The sequence below is a fragment of the Etheostoma spectabile genome, chromosome 16 (assembly GCF_008692095.1).
Source record: "Etheostoma spectabile isolate EspeVRDwgs_2016 chromosome 16, UIUC_Espe_1.0, whole genome shotgun sequence".
NCBI classification, from domain to species: domain Eukaryota; kingdom Metazoa; phylum Chordata; class Actinopteri; order Perciformes; family Percidae; genus Etheostoma; species Etheostoma spectabile.
This window is the reverse complement of record NC_045748.1, coordinates 25,493,305-25,513,299: the sequence shown is the minus strand read 5'-3', so window position 1 is coordinate 25,513,299 and position 19,995 is coordinate 25,493,305. Positions and strand designations below refer to the sequence as shown.

The 19,995-nt window shown below is 43.9% G+C and overlaps 1 protein-coding gene and 1 long non-coding RNA gene across 2 annotated transcripts in view; one reads left to right on the top strand and one right to left on the bottom strand.

Moving 5' to 3' along the window:
- ror2 (receptor tyrosine kinase-like orphan receptor 2) overlaps positions 1-19,995 on the top strand; it is a 52,635-nt gene that overhangs the window by 29,689 nt on the left and 2,951 nt on the right. The window contains 10 exon segments of the mRNA XM_032540349.1: positions 431-503; positions 505-667; positions 8,225-8,310; positions 12,882-13,003; positions 13,091-13,165; positions 13,168-13,224; positions 13,227-13,293; positions 13,295-13,416; positions 13,562-13,759; positions 19,118-19,359. Coding sequence (XP_032396240.1) covers positions 431-503; positions 505-667; positions 8,225-8,310; positions 12,882-13,003; positions 13,091-13,165; positions 13,168-13,224; positions 13,227-13,293; positions 13,295-13,416; positions 13,562-13,759; positions 19,118-19,359 — 1,205 coding nt within the window.
- Positions 2,352-11,519, bottom strand: LOC116704656 (uncharacterized). The gene is made up of 3 exons (XR_004335746.1): positions 11,450-11,519; positions 6,005-6,014; positions 2,352-2,364 (listed from the first exon to the last, which is right to left on the bottom strand). It is a non-coding gene; the product is annotated as an uncharacterized LOC116704656 (long non-coding RNA).

Here is a 19,995-nt window from a genome sequence, read left to right as displayed (position 1 = left end):
AGTGTGTTCAGGCCCAGCGGTGGTGGCCGCAGGGGATCCCGAAAAAATGCAGCTGCAACAGAATTAACTTTTGGAGAAACATTACTTGACATCCCGCTGCGATGGCCAATGACTCTCCTACACTGCTGCCTGGTTTTGTTTAAATGCAGCCTTAGTTACCTGGAGGAGGTAATCAGGGCATCAGTAAAGTGATAGTGGGAAATGACAGGTTATAATAACTGTGCTGTACATCTACATGAACATGATTGGATGTTGCTGAAGAATGAGCCAATGATTGTAAAACATCAATGAATTAGTCGATGTAAAGACCTTAACTAAGGTTGTGCTCTATAAAAGGTTAGGTTTTTTTTAAAATTTTCCCAGTTTAATGCTTGCGTTTTTTAACCTTTTAACCCATTTTTTCGTTTTTTCCGGATTTTCCCGGAGCCAGTCAAAAAACATCCCATTCCGGGGCCAACAGCCAGGCTGCACTGCAAGGTCGGAAACCCCGGGCCGCCCCACCGGGCTGAAAAACGACGCCCCTGTGGTGCGGAGCGGGCCGCTAACCACCCCAAACCGTGCAGGGCCCAAAGCCCCGCTCCAGGACCGGGCAACAAAACCCCCGGCTTTTCCCTGCGTCCCCCCAAAACTCATCAAGGTCCTCTGCCACCGGTTTTGTATCAACTGGGTATGGTTAATCATTATTTTAATATTGAGGAGTTTTTATTCAAATTTAAAAGGAAAACTCCTTCGTTTTTTGATGAGTATCTGTTTACACCAAGGGGCCAACCCCGGGGTTTAAAAAAATGTCTCTTAAATTCCAGCAGGGGGAGCCCCTTTAAAGCGCATTTTCCAAATTTTTTGGCTCATTCTTTTTTAAAGACTTTTTGACATGGGACCTAAAACTTGTTTGGCGTTGTCGGGGTTTTTCATCTTAAACTTTGACCTTCTCACTTTGTGTTTTTTCATTCAAAAATTACTTGAACTTTTTTGAAAAAAATTGTTGGGGTTTGGTAACCCAAAGCTTCTACTGGGCTCCCGCTAGCTGGTAATTTAAAAAACATTCCGGGATTTCATCAGCCCCGGTACCGGTTTACATACAGATAAGGGGGGGCCCTACCCAGGTCCCAAATGTCTACCCCCCAGTTAAAGGTTTTAAATCATTGCTTCCCCTTTTAGCTTTTTACTTAGCGCAGCCCTTGAAACCCAAATACGCGCCCCCTGGCTTGCATTTTCCCTTCAGCTGTGTAATCACTTCTGGCTCCAAAATACCAAGATAGAAATGGGGACAACAACCAGCTCTTCAAATGGCATCTCAACCCAGGGGGTGATGTCCTGATCAAAACGTCCATTTTTTTTTTAAACCTTTTTTTTTTCCCAAATCACAGGAGATCATAGCTCTTTGTCATTTAAAAAGGTTTCGGGGTCTGTAAAAACTGAAAAACTTTAAGGGAACCATAAGCTGTGGGCCTTTTGCATACAGACCTAAAGTAGATATAAATTTATGTGTTTTAACAATTTATTGATTTTTTTTTATTTTCCCCTACGGACAACCCACACAGGGGCCCAAAAAACCCAAATGAACCTCAAAAATCACGTTTGTCAGGTGGGTGAAGAAAGGAACATTTGAAAATGAGAGATTTGAATTTTAAAAACCCTCCCCCCCTGAACCCCAGAATGGGGCCCAAAAAAGAGCGTAGTGTTGGTCGTGTTTGTAACCCCCTACAGAGACCCTCTGGGGCCACCGACAGCTTTCCCAAGTTTTAAACAAGGTTTTCACGCGGGGCCCTAAACCCCAACCTCTCAACCACTACCACTCAAACCCCCCTTGCCCTTTAGTTCGTCCAAGCCCAGGAAAAGAAGGTTGGGCCTCTTTTATTTTTTAGGGTCTTCTCGGACTGACGCCCCCGGGCTACCCCCCCAACTGTCCCCCTTGTAGCACCTGCAAACCCGGGTTTACCCACCAGAGCTGTCCCCATTACGTACCCTTGGACCCCGGCTTCCCACCAATTTTCCGCCCTTTGCATACATCGGGGGCCCCCCTCTATCCCCAGAGTTCCCCCATTACATACACCGGGGACCCGGGCTATCCCACCCCAAACTGTCCTCCTTGGAAAATACCCGCGGGGCCCCCGGGCATCCCCCCCAAGTTCCTCTTTAGCAACATGCTGACCCGGTCTTCCCCAGATTGCCGCCTCAAAAAAGTACACCCCCCCCCCCCCCGATTTGCGCTAATTGGTTTTGGATATTTAGGGTTTGAAGATCCTGTGGGAGCATTGTTTTAGGTTTGAACTCCCAGCTACCATTTCCCTTTCCCTTTAGATGCTAAAAGGGTTGTTTCAGTGTGATATGGATTCAAAGATTGGTATTCAGGAAAAGGCTGTTCTGTAGTCACTAAATATCCTCAGACGTTTAGAAGTGTGGAGCATGTGTTGCGGTGTGAGAAGTGCTTGCCCAGAGCTAAAATGGGCATGCTGGGACATGTCAGCTAGCACTCATACCTCCCCTGCTTTCACCGACTATTAGAAATAGATATTGGGCTGCAACAACCAAACCATGAGGGTAGCAGCACATCTCTCTCTCTCTCTCTCTCTCTCCTCTCTCTCTCTCTCTCTCTCCTCTCTTCTCTCTCATCTCTATCCTCTCTCTCTACTCCTCTCTCTCTTTCTCTCTCTCTCTCGGGTTTGACGGGGCTGGAGTAGATTCCTCTAGCAGCAGTCAGACACTAGCCGGTGGTTTGGACAGGCCGGCTCTGAACTGGAAAGAATGCTGATTCATGTCCTCCGTCAGACCAACTGTTTCTCAATGCCTCTTCCAGGGAGCTTATCTCATCAGCCAACAACATAACTCAATTTATAAAATAAATAGTGAAAAGGCCTGTTTTAACAAATCTAATTACAGATATTGAGTTTACTTTCACTCATGACAAGAAAAGCAACAAATGCCCAGAATTGAGAGCTGGAACCATCAAATGTTTGACAATAATTTATCATTAAAGCATTCAGATCCCCTAGTTCCTTGGGCGGTGGACTGGGTAGTCAGCCATGTTAAGTGAGATTCCAAACATGCCCTACTGTGTGGGGATGAACTGAACAATGATTCATCACTTTGCTGGACAATCACAAGCTAGATTACCCATCAGTCATTGGGCCTCACTGGAATCACATTGTACATCTTGTAAATGAATCAAATCACATATACTCAGAAGTTATTATAGTAGACTATATATATTATAATATTTAATATTAATAATACTTTAAGGCGAGATTTGGTAAGGCTAATTCCTCGCAAAATAAAACACTACATAAAATATTAAATGAAGTTAACTGTTGACACAATACAAACATGAGCTATTTAAATTATAATGTATTGCCATGTGGCATCCTCCCTTGTAGGAGTGTTCGTAGCAGTGAGAGGTAGACAGTCATTTCCACTTGGGGATGAGCAACACTAACGTTAATAATTACATAAATCTAATGTTTGGTACGTTGGTGTAAATCATAGATGTGTTTAAGGCTGTTGCTAGGTAATCTGCTTTTCTTTTACTTCCACTTTCTTGTTCTTCTCTTCTACTTCTTGCGTATTCACCAATTATTTAGTTTGTATGCCCACTGGGGTTTCGGAGAATACTGCAACGAACAATGCGTGCATGCTTGTAGCGCGCTTGCTATCTACAGAGGCCCACTGTATCCTGGAAATGCACTTCCAATGCACCAGACTAAGGAAAGGTCTGGCAATGCAAGATTCTGAACCACTGGGCAGGTCTGGCCTGATAAACCTTCAAACTGATAGGACTGGACATGTTCCGGGAACAACACGGCCCGCCAACCTGTCCTTGCTTTGTTCTTGGTCAGAACGGCGCTGACCTGTGATTTATCCTGCTATGATGACATTGGTGGGTGTGGTTTAAAATGATTGCAGCTAAGTGACAGGAACATGCATCCCCCTTCTTTCCAGACAGGAAGAGAAGGAATCAAAGCCTGATACTTGAAATAAACACAACCTGGGTACCTTCATTAGTAGGTGGTGGTATGCCACAGGACTCATTGGCACTACTTCTTCCCATAACGAGCAGCTCGATGCAGTTACCTGTACTGTGTCAATCTGATTGTAGGTGATCAAAAGCAAAACGACTCCCAGCACCAGTGTCCACAGGATAGGAGAGAGCAGCCCGCTTTGAGTCACTGTCTCTCTTCAGTAAGCACACAGGCCTTTACCATGATTGTATCCGCAGCCTTGGGCTCAGGCTGTTTGTTTTGTGGATTAAGGCTCAAGTCAATCCTGGGAGACTAAACCCAGCACAAACATGACATATGAATGACCTCAGCAAAGAGCCACCTTTGAAAACAAGTTCAGATCAGTCGGTTTAACCCGCACAACTTCCTGCAGAGCACCAACAGTGAGCCAGCAGCTCAGCATGCTGGCCTACAGCCACACACACTGTAGATACTTTTTATTACCAGGGCTGCAAGAGATATCTTTTTTTTATCGCCATCGTAATATCAACACACACCAATTGCGAAAGGCTGTGACATATCACAAATCAACGCTCAGAGATTCTTAGTTGGAAGAAAATATCTTTAGAAAACAGCACTTTAACATGTAACTGTCTTCCTTCTTTTTGTAGGACTGCCTTCTAGTGATGTATTAAACATTTGAGTTTAATATTTTGGCAACTTAGTTGTGCCGTAGTACCTGGATGCTGGGATACCTGTTGATTGTCGAACAGGTATAATATATGTTGTAAAGCTGCTTGTCTGCTATGTACTAAGAAGACATCACACTTTTATATTTAATTCAATGTTCAATTTGTTCAATAATAGAATGTTGGAAATTATTTCCTTTCATTAGTTTTTAACTTTTCAAAAAGCAATTTGTTGTATTTTAGCCATAGACTGTATAATATAGTCCCCCCCTGCAAGAATTCAGATAGAATGCAGGTTTAATGCACCTCATTTTAGCACTTTGCCGAACCGGATGCTTTGTCCATTAATATTATACAGTCTATGAGTTTAGCAGAATACTGAAGGCAGCAGACACTTTAATATTTGTTTATTTGTGGCAAGTCATTTATATTGTGATATTCAACAATACTAGTGCACATTTTCCTCATATCATGCAGCCTTTTTTATTAGTATTATTTATTTTATTATAGGTCCCATGACATGGTGCTCTTTGGATGCCTTTATACAGACTTAGTGGTCCCCTAATACTGTATCTGAAGTCTCTTTATATAGACTTAGTGGTCCCAATACTGTCTGAAGTCTCTTTTATATAGACCTTAGTGGTCCCCTAATACTGTATCTGAAGTCTCTTTATATAGACCTTAGTGGTCCCTAATACTGTATCTGAAGTCTCTTTTATAGACCTTAGTGGTCCCCTAATACTTTTTCTAAAGTTTTTTTATATGCCTTAGTGGCCCCCTAATACGGTATGAGTTCTTTTTTGCCCTTTAGGCCCCCAAATACTTTTCTGAATTCCTTTATATAGCCTTATTTCCCAATACTGTACTAAAGTCTCTTTAATAGTTTTTGGGTCCCTTACTGATCAAGTCTTTTTTTATATAGCCCTTTAGGGTCCCAAATATGTACGGTCTTTTATATAGCCTTAGGGGTCCCTAATCTGTATCTAAAGTCTTTTTATATAACCAGGGGTCCCTAATCGTACGAAGTCTCTTTTTAGCCTTAGTGGCCCCCAAATACTGTATTAAAGTCTCTTTTTATTAGACCTTATGGCCCCAAATTGTATCTGAATTTTTTTAAATTAGCCCTTAGTGGCCCCTAATATGTTTGAAGTCCTTTTATGGGCCCTTAGTGGTCCCCTAATACTGATAAAGTTCTTTTTATAGACCTTAGGGGTCCCTAAACTTATTGAAGTCTCTTTTATTAACCCTTGGGGTCCCAATCGTACTGAACCCTTTTATATAGACCTTAGTGGCCCCAAATACTGTTTTAAAGCCTTTTATTAGACCTTAGTGGCCCCCAATCGACCTGAAGTCTTTTATATAGCCCTTGTGGCCCAATACTGATTGAACCCTTTTTAATAGACCTTAGGGGCCCCCCTAATATTCCTGAATTTTATTAGACCTTAGTTCCCTAAACGATCTGAAGTTTTTTAATAGCCCCTTAGTGGCCCAATAGGATAAAGTCTCTTTAATAGACCTTAGGGGCCCAATCTGTTCGAAGTCTCTTTATATGCCCTTTAGTGGTCCCCAAATGTACCTGAAGCTTTATATAGACCTTAGTGGTCCCTAATACGATCTAAAGCCCTTTTTAATAGACCTTAGTGGCCCCCAATACGTATGAAGTCTTTTTATATAGACCTTAGGGGTCCCTAATACGGATTTTAAGCTCTTTTTAGACCTTAGGGCCCCTAATCTGTACTGGTCTTTTTTATTAGACCTAGGGTCCCAATAGTTTGAAGCCCTTTAATAGCCTTAGGGCCCAAATATGATTAAATCTTTTTTATATAGCCCTTAGGGGCCCCCCAAATCGCCCCCAAGCTCTTTTTTAGCCTTAGGGCCCAAATACTGTACTGAAGTCTTTTTAAAAGCCCTTTAGGGGCCCCCAAATACTGTACCTGAAGTCTCTTATATGCCCTTAGGGCCCCTATATGTATCTAAAGTTCTTTATATGACTTATTGGCCCCTAATCTGCTAAAAGTCTCTTATTGACTTAGGGGGCCCTAATACGATTGAAGTCTCTTTATATAGCCTTTTAGTGGTCCCTAATACTGTATCTGGGGGTCTCTTTATATAGACCTTAGCGGTCCCCTAATCTGATCTAAAGTCTCTTTATATAGACCTTAGTGGCCCTAATACTGGATTGAAGTCTTTATATAGACCTTGTGGTCCAAATACTGGATCTGAAGTCTTTTTATATAGACCTTAGCGGTCCCCTAATCTGTATTGAGTCTCTTTATATGGGGACCTTAGGGGTCCCTAATACTGTATCTAAAGTCTCTTTCCCCAAATCAGCCTTGGTCCAGAATTCCAGCCCTAGAGCCGTCCCCCAATCAGCTTTCCTTAGTATGTTCCCTTTCTGAGTCTGTAGCTTTTGAGGGGGGGGGATTTACCAACTGCCCCCTCGTTTGAAAGCCATGATGTCTCTCTCTCATGGGGGGGCCAAATTCTCTGGGTGGGCAAATCAGAGAAAGGGGAGGTAACCTTTCCCCTTATGACCTCATAAGGAGAAAATTCCAGATCGGTCCATCTGAGCTTTCATTTTCTCAAAGGCAGAGCAGGATACCCAGGGCTCGGTTTACACTTATCACCATTTCTAGCCACTGGGGGGGCATAGGCAGGCTGGGGGAACTCATGTTAATGTTAAAAAACCTCATAAAGTGAAATTTTCATGCCATGGGACCTTGTAAGATTTTTCTTTTTTCACATAATGAAGCTAAACGTAATCCCCTTAAGGCCAGCGCTGATCCCATATTCTGATGTCTTATTTTCAGTCCACATTTTATCTTTTAGTGTTATCTTTTAGTGTCACAGGATTTATAATAATATCAAGCAACATTCAATGGCAGTCATTCTCACATTGCTCTTGAGTTTTCTGAAAAGCTGACTTGGACTGTGAGGGCACAGTGCAGGGTTTTTGTTCTGGGACAGCAGAGGAGCCCATGATGGAGCCAGATTCAGCAAAGAGCCTCGGGAAAGTTTGAGTTACAGGAAGTCATTTTCTACAAGCCAGCATCAGACTTTACAATCCACCCACTGTGTCTCTGAGCAGGGCTAACATGGATTTATTTGTGGAACAACTGTTGTAATCTGCTGAGACAACGGGTGGATTCAGGTCCTCAAGTGACAAGTACCAACAAACTGTGTCTGCTACTCAGGCACCGGACTCAGATCGGCAGTTTCCAGTCTGAATACTGCGCTTGTATTTCTCATGTATTCATGTATTCATCACATTTAAACTTACATTTTGTTACATGTGTTCAGAAGATGTCATAGTCTCTGCTCTGTTAGCATTAGGATGACAGTATTGCTCAGTGGGCTTTATCCTCATATTACTCCCTAGCCTACAGTAGTGGTCTGAAGGTTATACTTGTGTGTCGATCACTTTAAGAGGTAGCAGGGCCTGTGTGGTGTGTGTGTGTGTGTGTGTGGTGTGTGTGTGTGTGTGTGTATTATCTTAGGCGTGAGTAGTGACTCTAGAGTCCTAGTGAGAGAATCTAAGTGTCTCGCCTGTTCTTTCTGACCACGGTAGGATGTGTTACCCCTCTCCTTGATCTCTTGTAGTTGATGGAGAAGGAGAACCATAAATCAGGCTTTAACAGTGACTTATACCCGTTGTTGTCTGCACCGGGCCTCACTACGGACCCTCGGTCATGTTGGAGGTTCAGAGATGCTCTCTGGATGGGAATTTCCTCCTTGATTTCTCTTTGTCCACCTGACATGACCTTTGACCTTTTTCCCAGTCGATCCTGAGAGCAGTTTTGGTCTGGTGTAGACAGACAGCTGGTGTCTTCTGTAGGAGGCCGGACATTGTTTCTCTCACTCTATCTATCACTCTCCTATTCACTGTACCACACACACACACACGCCGGGCCTGCATAGGCTACGGCGACAGCTATCTTAAAGTGCCCATATTCTGCTCATTTTCAGGTCCATAATTGTATTTTGAGGTTGTACCAGAATAGGTTTCCATGGTTTCATTTTCATAAAACACCAATTTTGTTGTACTGCACACTGCTGAAGATTCTGTTTTCATTTTGTGTGTTTAGGAATCTGTTTTAGCTCAGAGTGAGACCCTCTCACTTCTGTTCCGTCTTTGTTGGGAGCTGCACATGCTCAGTACCTAGGTAAGGATACTAGCCATCAGAAGCAGAGTATGAGGTCCTGAGTACCTAGGTAAGGACTACTAGCCAGTCAGGAGCAGAGTATGAGGTCCTGACAGTACCTAGGTAAGGACTATAGCCAGTCAGAAAGCAGAGTTGAGGTCCTGACAGTACCTAGGTAAGGACTACTAGCCCTCAGGAGCAGAGTAGGGGGGCCCTGACAGTACCTTTGGTAAGGACTACTAGCCAGTCAGAAGCAGAGTATGAGGACCCTGACAGTACCTAGGTAAGGACTAATAGCCAGTCAGAAGCAGAGTATGAGGTCCTGACAGTACCCAGTAAGGACTACTAGCCCGTCAGAAGCAGAGTAGAGGGCCTGACAGTCCTAGGTAAGGACTACTAGCCAGTCAGGAGCAGAGATGAGGGCCGACAGTACCTAGGTAAGGACTACTAGCCAGTCAGAAGCAGAGTTGAGGACCCTGACAGTACTAGGTAAGGAAAACAGCCAGTCAGAAGCAGGTAGAGGACCCGACAGTACCTAGGAAGGACTACTAGCCAAAATCAGGAGCAGAGTATGAGGGCCTGACAGTACCTAGGTAAGGGCTACTAGCCAGTCAGAAGCAGAGTATGAGGACCCTGACAGTACCTAGGTAAGGACTACTAGCCAGTCAGGAGCAGAGTATGAGGGCCTGACAGTACCTAGGGGAAGGACTACTAGCCATCAGGAGCAAAAGGTATGAGGGCCCTGACAGTACCCAGGTAAGGACTACTAGGCCAGTCAGGAGCAGAGTATGAGGGCCCGGACAGTACCCAGGTAAGGACTACTAGCCAGTCAGGAGCAGAGTATGAGGCCCTGACATACCTAGGTAAGGACTACTAGCCAGTCAGGAGCAGAGGGATGAGGGGCCTGACAGTACCTAGGTAAGGACACTAGCCAGTCAGGAGCAGAGTATGAGGGTCCTGACAGTACCTAGGTAAGGATAATACCAGTCAGAAGCAGGTATGAGGGCCCGACAGTACTAGGGGAAAGGGCTACTAGCCAGCAGAAGCAGAGTAGGGGGCCTGACAGTACCTAGGGTAAGGATACTAGCAGTCAGGAGCCCGAATGAGGGCCCTGACAGTACCTAGGTAAGGACTACTAGCCAGTCAGGAGCAGAGTATGAGGGCATGCCCCGACAGTACCTAGGTAAGGGCTACTAGCCAGTCAGGAGCAGAGTATGAGGACCCTGACAGTACCTAGGTAAGGACATACAGCAAGTCAGGAGCAGAGTATGAGGGGCCTGACAGTACCTAGGTAAGGACTACTAGCCATCAGAAGCAGAGTATGAGGGGCCCCGACAGTACCTAGGTAAGGACTACAAGCCGTCAGAAGCAGAGTATGAGGGCCCTGACAGTACTAGGTAAGGACTACTAGCCAGTCGAAAAACAGAGTATGAGGACCCTGACAGTACCCAGGTAAGGACTACTAGCCAGTCAGAAGCAGAGTATGAGGGCCCTGACAGTACCTAGTAAGGGGCTACTAGCCAGTCAGAAGCAGAGTATGAGGGCCCTGACAGTACTAGGTAAGGACTACTAGCCAGTCAGGAGCAGAGTATGAGGGCGTGCTATGCTAGCAGCTAGCCGAGCATTATAAATCTGTCTCTAAAGTAAAGTCTGGACTACAACAGAGCTGTTTGGAAGCAGGATGTGAACAGTGTTTTCTGTCGGAGATGGTGGGTCCTTTGGGGGGGGGGGGGGACTTTGGGCTTTTTACTTAAACCTATAACATGTACAAAAAAGATACATAACACAATAAAGGAATAAGAAAAGCCCAAAAGTGTAATATGAGCATGGGTTGATAGGTTTGTGGTAGATGCTGATTCCTTGTGACTTAAAGGCTCTGGCTAGATGTTCTGACAGCCGTTACCAATCATTAACATTTATTTATTATTAAATATTTATCTATTGGTTCTTCACTCATTCAACATTTCCCTTTATGAAGTTTCTGGAGTAAATGCAGAGCTGGCCAACGCTTCCACAGTCCTGCTTGTACACTAATGACTTTTCCATGACATAATGTTTTAAAGTACTCATGAGATATGGGGAGCAAAAGAAAAAAGAGTAGAGTAATAGATGTAAGAGATTTCCAGGAATGAGTGATCCCCACCGTGATATCCAGTCAACAAGTGGTGTGTGTGTGTGTGTGTGTGTGTGTGTGTGTGTGTGTGGTGTGTGTGTGTGTGTGTGTGTGCGCGCACAGAGGGAGAGTAGACAAGTTGCAGAAATGGATGTTTAAAACAATGTCTGACAAATATAAACGTGGCACGTTGATTCCACTGAGAGCTGGGGCTCTGAGGACTGACGGCAAAATAATATTCTACTACTATGACTCCTGGTAGTATTTAATAGATTGTTTGGTGCAACATAGAATACTTGTGGAAATGTACTTTTTAGTCTCACAGTACTGGCTAGCCATGGGCCATGGTTACCAGTTTCAGGTTTCAGAATGTCAGTTTTAAAACCAATAAAAACTTCCCGTCATACATTCCAGTGGTTTGAGCTGTTTTTTATGAAAAAATTGTTGTTTTTTACCCAGACCTTTCAAAATAATACATTTAAAGGAAAAGGATGTTTTTTCCTCGCCACTGTCGCACCAAATGCTTGCTCATGGGAAATGTTTGGGTCTCTGTAAACACACAGTGTGGACTAGACCTACTCTTTCTGTAAAGTGTCCTTTAATAACTCCTGTTATGACCTGACACTATAAATGCAATTGAATGAATTTGAATACAGCCATACAGTGAAACTGGGATGAATGTTATACCGTCAGCATCTCATACCGGCCCATGCCTAGTACTGAGCAAATCAAATCCAAGTGTTAGCTCCTCAACTAAGGTCTGATCTATAGCATGGGTAGTTTTTATGTTGTGCACTTTTAATCTCTAATAATCAGAGGATCAGAGTCTGAAAGATACCGGGTTTTTGTTTGCCAATTAATTTTGCTTCAGAATCCAATAATGAATTGATTAATTATCTAACAAACCCTTTTGATAGGGATCACTGAAATGTTGTCATTAAAGCTGAGACCAACATATGTACTGAGCAGTACATTTCATTGAAAAAAATAAATATATTTTTGAACTTTTTGGTGGACTGAGCCTGGACTACCACCAGAATGAAGTTGGCCACTGTCCATTTGGTAGAAAAACTACATAAGGGTGACTTAAAACATACTGTTCAAATATCTGAGCTTCAATTTCTTGTTACTTATCAGCCGCCATACTATCATGAGAATGACACAGTTGGGCCCTTGGCGTGTCTACAGTGAGTTCATTCCCTTACCAAGTGTTTTCAGTGGGTGGGCTTTCCTCTGCTCAGCAACCACAGCTAGGTCCGACCCAGAGCCCCCCACACGCAGCCAGACGCTGTCACTTCATCGTTCTTCAAGTTTTGTTGTCGGTGGTGGTGGCTGGTCCAAAAAGAAATCAAGGCCAAAGTCAAATGTGCCCCCCGATGTCAAGTCTCAAACTCTGAAGGTTGTTCAGCCGCAAGAAAACACAGCAACACCTTTTTAAAAACTGAAACGGGGTGCGCTGAACACCCTGTTGTGTGCACAAGCGCTCAGATTTTTTGTTACCCCGAGTTTACAGACATGTCTCTGCTGATTGGGTATCAGCTGTGACACTAAAGGACACAGCCAATAAAGGAGAGACACTCTCACCAAACAAGAGAAAACAGAACTCTAAGCGCTGCCCACCGTTCCCAGGAAGCAGTATTTAATTTCCTACTATGGCTTCAGTGGCATTCACACACTACTACTGGCCAGGCGGCCATGCCTACATGTACAGGTCCTATCCCCCGACCAATCAGCTATCCTAACCTTAACCACTCAAGGTCAATGGCTCACCCCAGGCATTGACCTAAGGCTAAGCCCCGCCCACTACCATTCTGAGGTGATTACTAATATGAAGGCTGAAAAGCACACTGCTCGCTAGGGCTGTGTACTGAATTCAATGCTTTTTGAGCTACCTCCTAGGTTCAATAAACTGACTTAGTTTTTAGTTTTCTCTCTGTTTTTTTTGTGCTTTTTTCTCTGTTTAAAAAAAGGTGTTTAAAGCATAATTTGTTTTTCTTTTCAGGTCTCGTGAAAAAGGTTTCTGCCAGCCATACCGAGGCATTGCCTGTGCTCGCTTCATTGGCAACCAGAGCATTTATGTGGAGTCCCTGCAGATGCAGGGGGAGAGTGAGAACCGCATCACAGGTAAGACCACCACCTGACTCTCTGAGTTAGCACACACAGCTGGGTAGAACTTTAACTCCTAGGAGATATGTGAGATTACAGTTACAGTCTCTGTTTCCTTCCTCCAGCGCCTGACTATGATTGGCACCTCCACCCACCTATCGGACCAGTGCTCCAGGTTTGCCATCCGTCCTTCTGCTACTACGTCTTCCCGCTGTGTGATGAGGGGTCCCGGGCCCCGCGCAGCGCCAGCTCTGTCGAGATGAGTGCGAGGCCCTGGAGAACGACCTGTGCCACACCGAGTACACCATGCCGGTCCAACCCCATGATCCTCATGCGGGAACTCCCAGCTGCCACCTGCTTGCCGCGGTCGGGCACCGCCGACGCTGCTTCCTGTATGAGGATAGGAGTGCCAGCAGAAAAACTGGGTCCATGTAGGTGGATACTATGGCATGCACACAAATATTTTTTAACACTTTGATACTTAATGAGGCTGGTCAGAAACACAAGTTATATACCAATTAATGAAATTTTTTTAAATAGGCTTTTTTTATCCACACGATCCCTGCTGCTCCACAGCCCCCTCGGACCCCCAGCTCTACAAGGGGGAAGGGGGAAAAGATACAGGGGACATGAGCATCCTGCGGGGGCCATCATCCACCCGTGGAGCTCTACCCTACAGCCACACCTGTCCAGGGTACCCCGGCTTGGGAATAGCAACTTGCCAAAAACCCGGGGGGCCAGATGCAGGCGCCCTGGTGTTTCCCCCTGGCCCTGGTCGGGGGGACCTGTGGACACCACCCGCGAAAGGACATCTGGCTAAATTTATTCTTTCTTTAGGACTGGTTTTTAAAGTGGAAATTAACTTCAGTTGGGGGGAGATTTTGACCCCCTTTTGGGGACAAAACTAGTAGAGTGTAGTGTTTTCCAAAATGTGTTGAAGTTTTGTTTTACAGGCGATGTACACTGTAAATGATTTTAAGCCCCTCAAGAGGTTGTGTACCAGCGTAAAAACTTCATCAGGTTTTTCCCATAAAAAACCCACGGGTTTTCAGATACATATTGGGGACACAAAGGCTAATAAAGAACTTCAGTACAGTATTGGGACCAAAAGGGTTATTAAAGGACTTAGACCGTTTTGGGCCCTAAGGTCTATAAAAGCTCAGATACTTTAGGGCCCCACAAAGTCATATAAAAGACTTCAGTTTACGTATTGGGGACCACTAAGGTCTATATAAGAGACTTCAGATACAGTATTAGGGCCACAAAGGTCTTAAAAAGAGACTTCAGATACAGTATGGGGACACAAAGGGGTCATATAAAAGAGACTTCGATACAGTATTAGGGACCACTAGGTCTATATAAAGAGACTAGATACAGTATTAGGCCCACTAGGTCTATATAAAAGAGACTTCGGGTACAGTATTAGGGGCCCACAAAGGTCTATATAAGAGACTTCAGATCAGTATTAGGGACCACTAGGTCTAAATAAAGAACTTCAGATACATATTAGGGACCACAAGGTCTATATAAAGAGACTTCAGATACAGTTTTAGGGCCCCACTAAGGTCTATATAAAGAGACTTCAGATACAGTTTTGGGGGACCACTAAGGGTCTATATAAAAGGGGACTTCAGATACAGTATTAGGGACCACAAAGGGTCTATATAAAAGAGACTTCAGATACAGTATTAGGGACCACTAAGGTTATATAAAGAGACTTCAGATACAGTATTAGGGACCACAAAGGTCTATATAAAAGAGACTTCAGATACAGTATTGGGGCCCACTAAGGTCTATAAAAAGAGACTCAGATACAGTTTAGGGACCACAAAGGTCTATATAAAGAGACTTCAGATACAGTATTAGGGACCACTAAGGTCTATATAAAAGGACTTCAGATACAGTATTAGGGACCACAAAGGGTCTATAAAGAGACTTCAGATACAGTATTAGGGACCACTAAGGTCTATAAAAAGAGCCTCCAGATACAGTATTAGGGACCACAAAGGTTATAAAAAGAGACTTCAGTACAGTATTAGGGACCACTAAGGTCTATATAAAAGAGACTTCAGATACAGTATTGGGGGACCACAAGGTCTAATAAAAGAGACTTCAGATACAGTATTAGGGCCACTAAGGTTATTAAAGAGACTTAGATACATATTAGGGACCACTAAGGTCTATATAAAAGAGATTTCAGATACAGTATTAGGGAACCACTAAGGCCCTATATAAAGAGACTTCAGATACAGTATTAGGGACCACTAAGGTCTATATAAAGAGACTTCAGTTACAGTATTAGGGGCCACTAAGGTCTATATAAAGAGACTTCAGATACAGTTTAGGGACCACTAAGTCTATATAAAGAGACTTCAGATACAGTATTAGGACCACTAGGTCATATAAAAGAGACTTCAGATACAGTATTAGGGGACCACTAAGGTCTTATAAAGAGACTTCAGATACAGTATTAGGTGACCACTAAGGTCTATATAAAGCACCAAAGAGCCCCATTGTCATGGAAACTTTAAATAAAAACTACTTTTGCTCTTACAGGTCGTTTATGATCATCAGATGGAACACAGTTTTAGAAACTTCTAAAAGTTACACATTACAAATGTTTTGATAAAGGACTTTTTTTGTGAAATAATGTGAACAAAAGACAAAAAACTAAAAATAATCTAGACTGGTGTGGTGTTGGACGGTTTTACCATATGTCACATGTGTTCCCCTGGGTTATGCCGGGGCTACAGTGGGTTTTTGTGGTAGCAGTTTTGCCCCTTTCAGGCATGAACCTCTTATGTAAAGGTAATGGCAATTTTACAAATCAGTCTCATATAAAAATAGGTCCCTCTTACCTACAAGTCACAGCAGCAGTCCCACCTTAAACATGGCTCAAGGCTAAATTATAATTATAATAAACAAGGCAGTGGTGGCATATCATAAACAGCAGTGGCATATGTGAGTTAGAATCATTATCATGCTTTAAATACCAGCCATAAGCCAGTGGAACAGCAGGGGCATTACACTGAAAGGAGAATCAGCACATGACCAAGAACCAAGACCGACACAACTTTTCTGTCTCACTGTTACCATTTTGTGCTGCAACACATATTCATTGATAGTACTTTGATTTTAAAGAAGTATTCTAATCCATGATCAGTGTGGCTAGAAATTTGGGGTATTTTTCTCAGGCTACATTTACATTGCTACTTTTGTTTTTTTTACGTTTGAGTTTTGAGCCCAAAGTGATCTGGGTGCACCGAGTGTTTTTATACTATACATGGACATAAACAAGAGGCAGCGTGGAGACACCACCCCCCCCCCCCCCCCCCCCCACTGCTGGGAGTTGCCATGGTAACATTAGTAGCTTTAGTCTCAGAGTGCGAGACGTTGTGACCGATAAGACCCAATCAGGAGGAGAACGTTGGCGTCGGTGTTGCCAATGTCTCCGTTAGGAGCCGTTGAGACTGAAACACAACCCTGCTGGTTTAGGGGCTCGGAAACCAAGCAGGGGGAATGAGAGCGGGGATGTCAGACAGGGGGAATGAGAGCGGGGAATGTCAGAGCAGGGGGAATGACCATTTTGATTGGTCAAATTAAATTAACAAAGTATTTTAAGTTCTCAGATGGCATGTTGTGTGAGCCAAAGTATCACATTACCAACATCATGAATGATATTTTGTCAACATGTATGGACTTAAGGACTAATCACACCAGCAAAGCCGGGTTTTCTATTGGACCCCACCGCTCGACGCCCCCTTCTTTCTTGCGCCGCGCGTCGTGTTTTTCTAGCCATTTTTAGGCGTGTATAAAAGTTAAAATATTATCAATTTTCCTGCAGAAGTTGCGAAGTAACACCGCTTGTCAGTGTCACACTGGCCCAGGCAGCCAATCAAATCAAGCAAGAGGCGGGCTTTACTACTTTACCTTTTTTCCTCAAGAAGTACAACCCCTTCCTTCATGTTTTAACCGTGGCGAGATGGTGAATGAAGACCAAAGACTAATGTTAGCGGTGTTTAATTTGTCTCTGTGTGATCGGCCCCTAACACAGCTGGTACATTGCTTGTGAGAATAACAGATGAAGCTGCCTCGCCTGGAACAGCGTAGGCTATGATGTCTATCATTCTCGATGAATGAATGGGTGAAAGACAATTCAAACATCTTCTTTGTCATGATTGAACTACCCGGATTCTTCCTGCTGTTCTGAGGGACTGTTGGTAGCTGTATGCGGTCCCAGGGACTGCAGACCGCACAGCACAGGGAGTGATCTGTCAGCACAGGATTTGTAACAGAATGCTGCAATGTAACGAAGAAAGCCATCCACAAGATCTTTAGCTGTCCAGTAGTCCTTGAGGATGATGATGTGCTGTAGAAGCTATTGGCTCTAAAGTCTTCACATGTTCCTGTTGTTGATATGTGTATATATACAGTTCCTCTGTCAGGTGGACCACAGGGCCCAATCAAAGTGCAGACAGGGTTATTACGAGCCACTGCTGAAAAATGTCCTGGGACATTTTGAAGGTTAACAGGAACTCAGCTTCTGGAAATCGTAAAACTTTCCCCTCTCTTGGCCTGTCTTATCCCAGTCCCTCCTCTGCTCTGCCAAAGTACTTAGATCCGCTGGTTGGAAGCAGGTGGCTTTGAGTTAATGAAGTCCCACAGTGGTCCACCTAACATATAAACTGTGGTTTATTTCTTCCTGAAAACTGTGCCTTATTCAAGGCAGTTCCTGGCATGTTCTATTTCTGTCTATCCGCGCACCATTTCTAATTACTGCAACTTTCTACGGTGTAGTTATTTAAAGTGGCCGGCAAAAAAGAAGCTCAAAGGAGCGTGAGAGGAGGCACACGTGCAGCTGCTGCGGCTGGTGCAATAATCGGTCTCGTTCAGTTAGAAAGCTGCTAGAGTTTGTATTTTGGTGATGAAAATATTCAGGGCTCAGGTTCTGGAGGACCAGGGGTGGTGTCATGGCTTTAGTGTCCACTATATCGCCACTGGTTGCCATGGGATTTCTTCTCATCTTAACAGTCAGCCAGATGCTTTAAAGGTCCCATGGCATGTTCATTCTCAGGTTGATACTTGTGTTTTTGGTTTCTGCTAGAACATGTTTACATGCTTTAATGTTTAAAAACATAATTCTCATACTGCCTGTGAATATTCCTGTATTCTATTTCCCCTCTGTCTAAAACGCTCTGTTTTACGTCTGTCTCTATATGCCCCTCTGCTAAAAAAAAAAAGCCCAGACTGCTCTGATTGGTCAGTGTTTCTGGGTCTCCAGTATCTGAACTTTCAGAGTCTCTGCATCATCATTACAGCCGGGGAATGACTGTAACAGGACTGTAGAAGCACTTTCTGCCTACATTTACTACATTTTTGACATCAGAAGCGTACAGTTTTGACGGCTCGTTTAACAGCACAGTTTCTGAATGCAGGCTGTGTGCATTTCTCTGTGGATTCAGTGTTTTATTCTCACATTTACATAGCACATCCACCTGCTTTATAATCAAACCTGACTATCTCGGTTTTTACAGTATGGGACCTTTAAGCTCAATGCCAGCTGTATGGTACATCGGTAATGAGTTCAGTTTGGCCCTTTGTTTGATTTGTTCTGAGAGGTTAGTCTCACTGGCCCTCAGTAGATTTTCTGTTCATTCTTTGATTTTCAGGGGACAGAACCCATTTGTTCCACGAAGAACAGACCAGGTTGAACTGATGAGAATTCAGTGCCTCCACCATGAGGGTGGATGTAGTTTTAAATGTGGTTTATCCATGGTGATGTCACTATCAGTTGACTGATTAGAGTAGACTACTAACACCTCAGTTAAAGGACACATCATAGCCTTCAGGAGGATTGTTGTTCACTCACTTTACTAACCCAAAAGGGAAACTTGATCTGCAGTCAAGAGTGTAAGATTAAAAAAAACATACAAATAAACAAAAACACAACACATACAAAGACAATACAAAAACACAATTTGACACATCACTACAGGAGCAATGTCTAAAAGTTCTACATAAGCTGAGTTGTAGAACATGGAACAACAGAGTTTTTACTCCTATTGCTCTTGAACCGGGGTACTCGAAATAACACACATTATGTATTCAAAGATCAAAACAAAGATAGGACTTAACTCACTACTATCTCTACTGTCTTACCCTCTCCAGATCCTCCAGAGAACCCTAGGAAGGAGATCCTGTTCATTCTGATCCCTGCGATTGCCATCCCGCTGGTCATCGCGTGCCTCTTCTTTCTGGTTTGCATGTGTCGCAATAAGCAGAAGGACTCGTCGGACACGCCGCTCCGCTGCCAGCTCAGCAGCTCCCCCAGCCCGGACATGGAGCTGTCTCTGCTCAGCCAGCAGAAACAGCAGGTAACACACACACACACACACACGAGACAGAGTATGATTGGTTACTTCATCACATTCTTTCTGATGTATGGCCGCGTTCACACCAACATTAGCACTGCATTAGACAACACAGCCCCCTCATTCATTTTAATGCAAAATAAACGATTAAGCCCAACGTTATTGAGGATTTTGATAAAGTGTAAGGGTAATAATAAGGTAGAAGATGGGGCTTCTACATCAGTACGTGGTGCATAGTGTTACCAAACTAATGTTTCCATTACAAAAGCACACGGTGATCCCTTTGACTTTATTGGTCACTCAGGGTGTATTACTATGTAACAGCAACGGGGTGATTCTACTGTTTACCTGGTGTAAGGCCTATGTCACACTTCCTGTTTCGGTCAACAGTCCCTTTCTCCATGAAGATTTAGATTATCAACCAGAAGGTCTAAACCATGGGTCTCAAACTCGCGGCCCGGGGGCCAATTGCGGCCCGCGGGATGATATTTTGCGGCCCCCTACTTGACATCAAAGTTAAGCGTTAGTGCGGCCCGCGCGTTCTGAAAATCTTTGTCATTGCGCTTGTCACTTATGGGTTACCGTAGTAGTCTCCTGACAGCGGCGTAACGGTTGTCAAGCTAGCTAAGTACCCTTTTT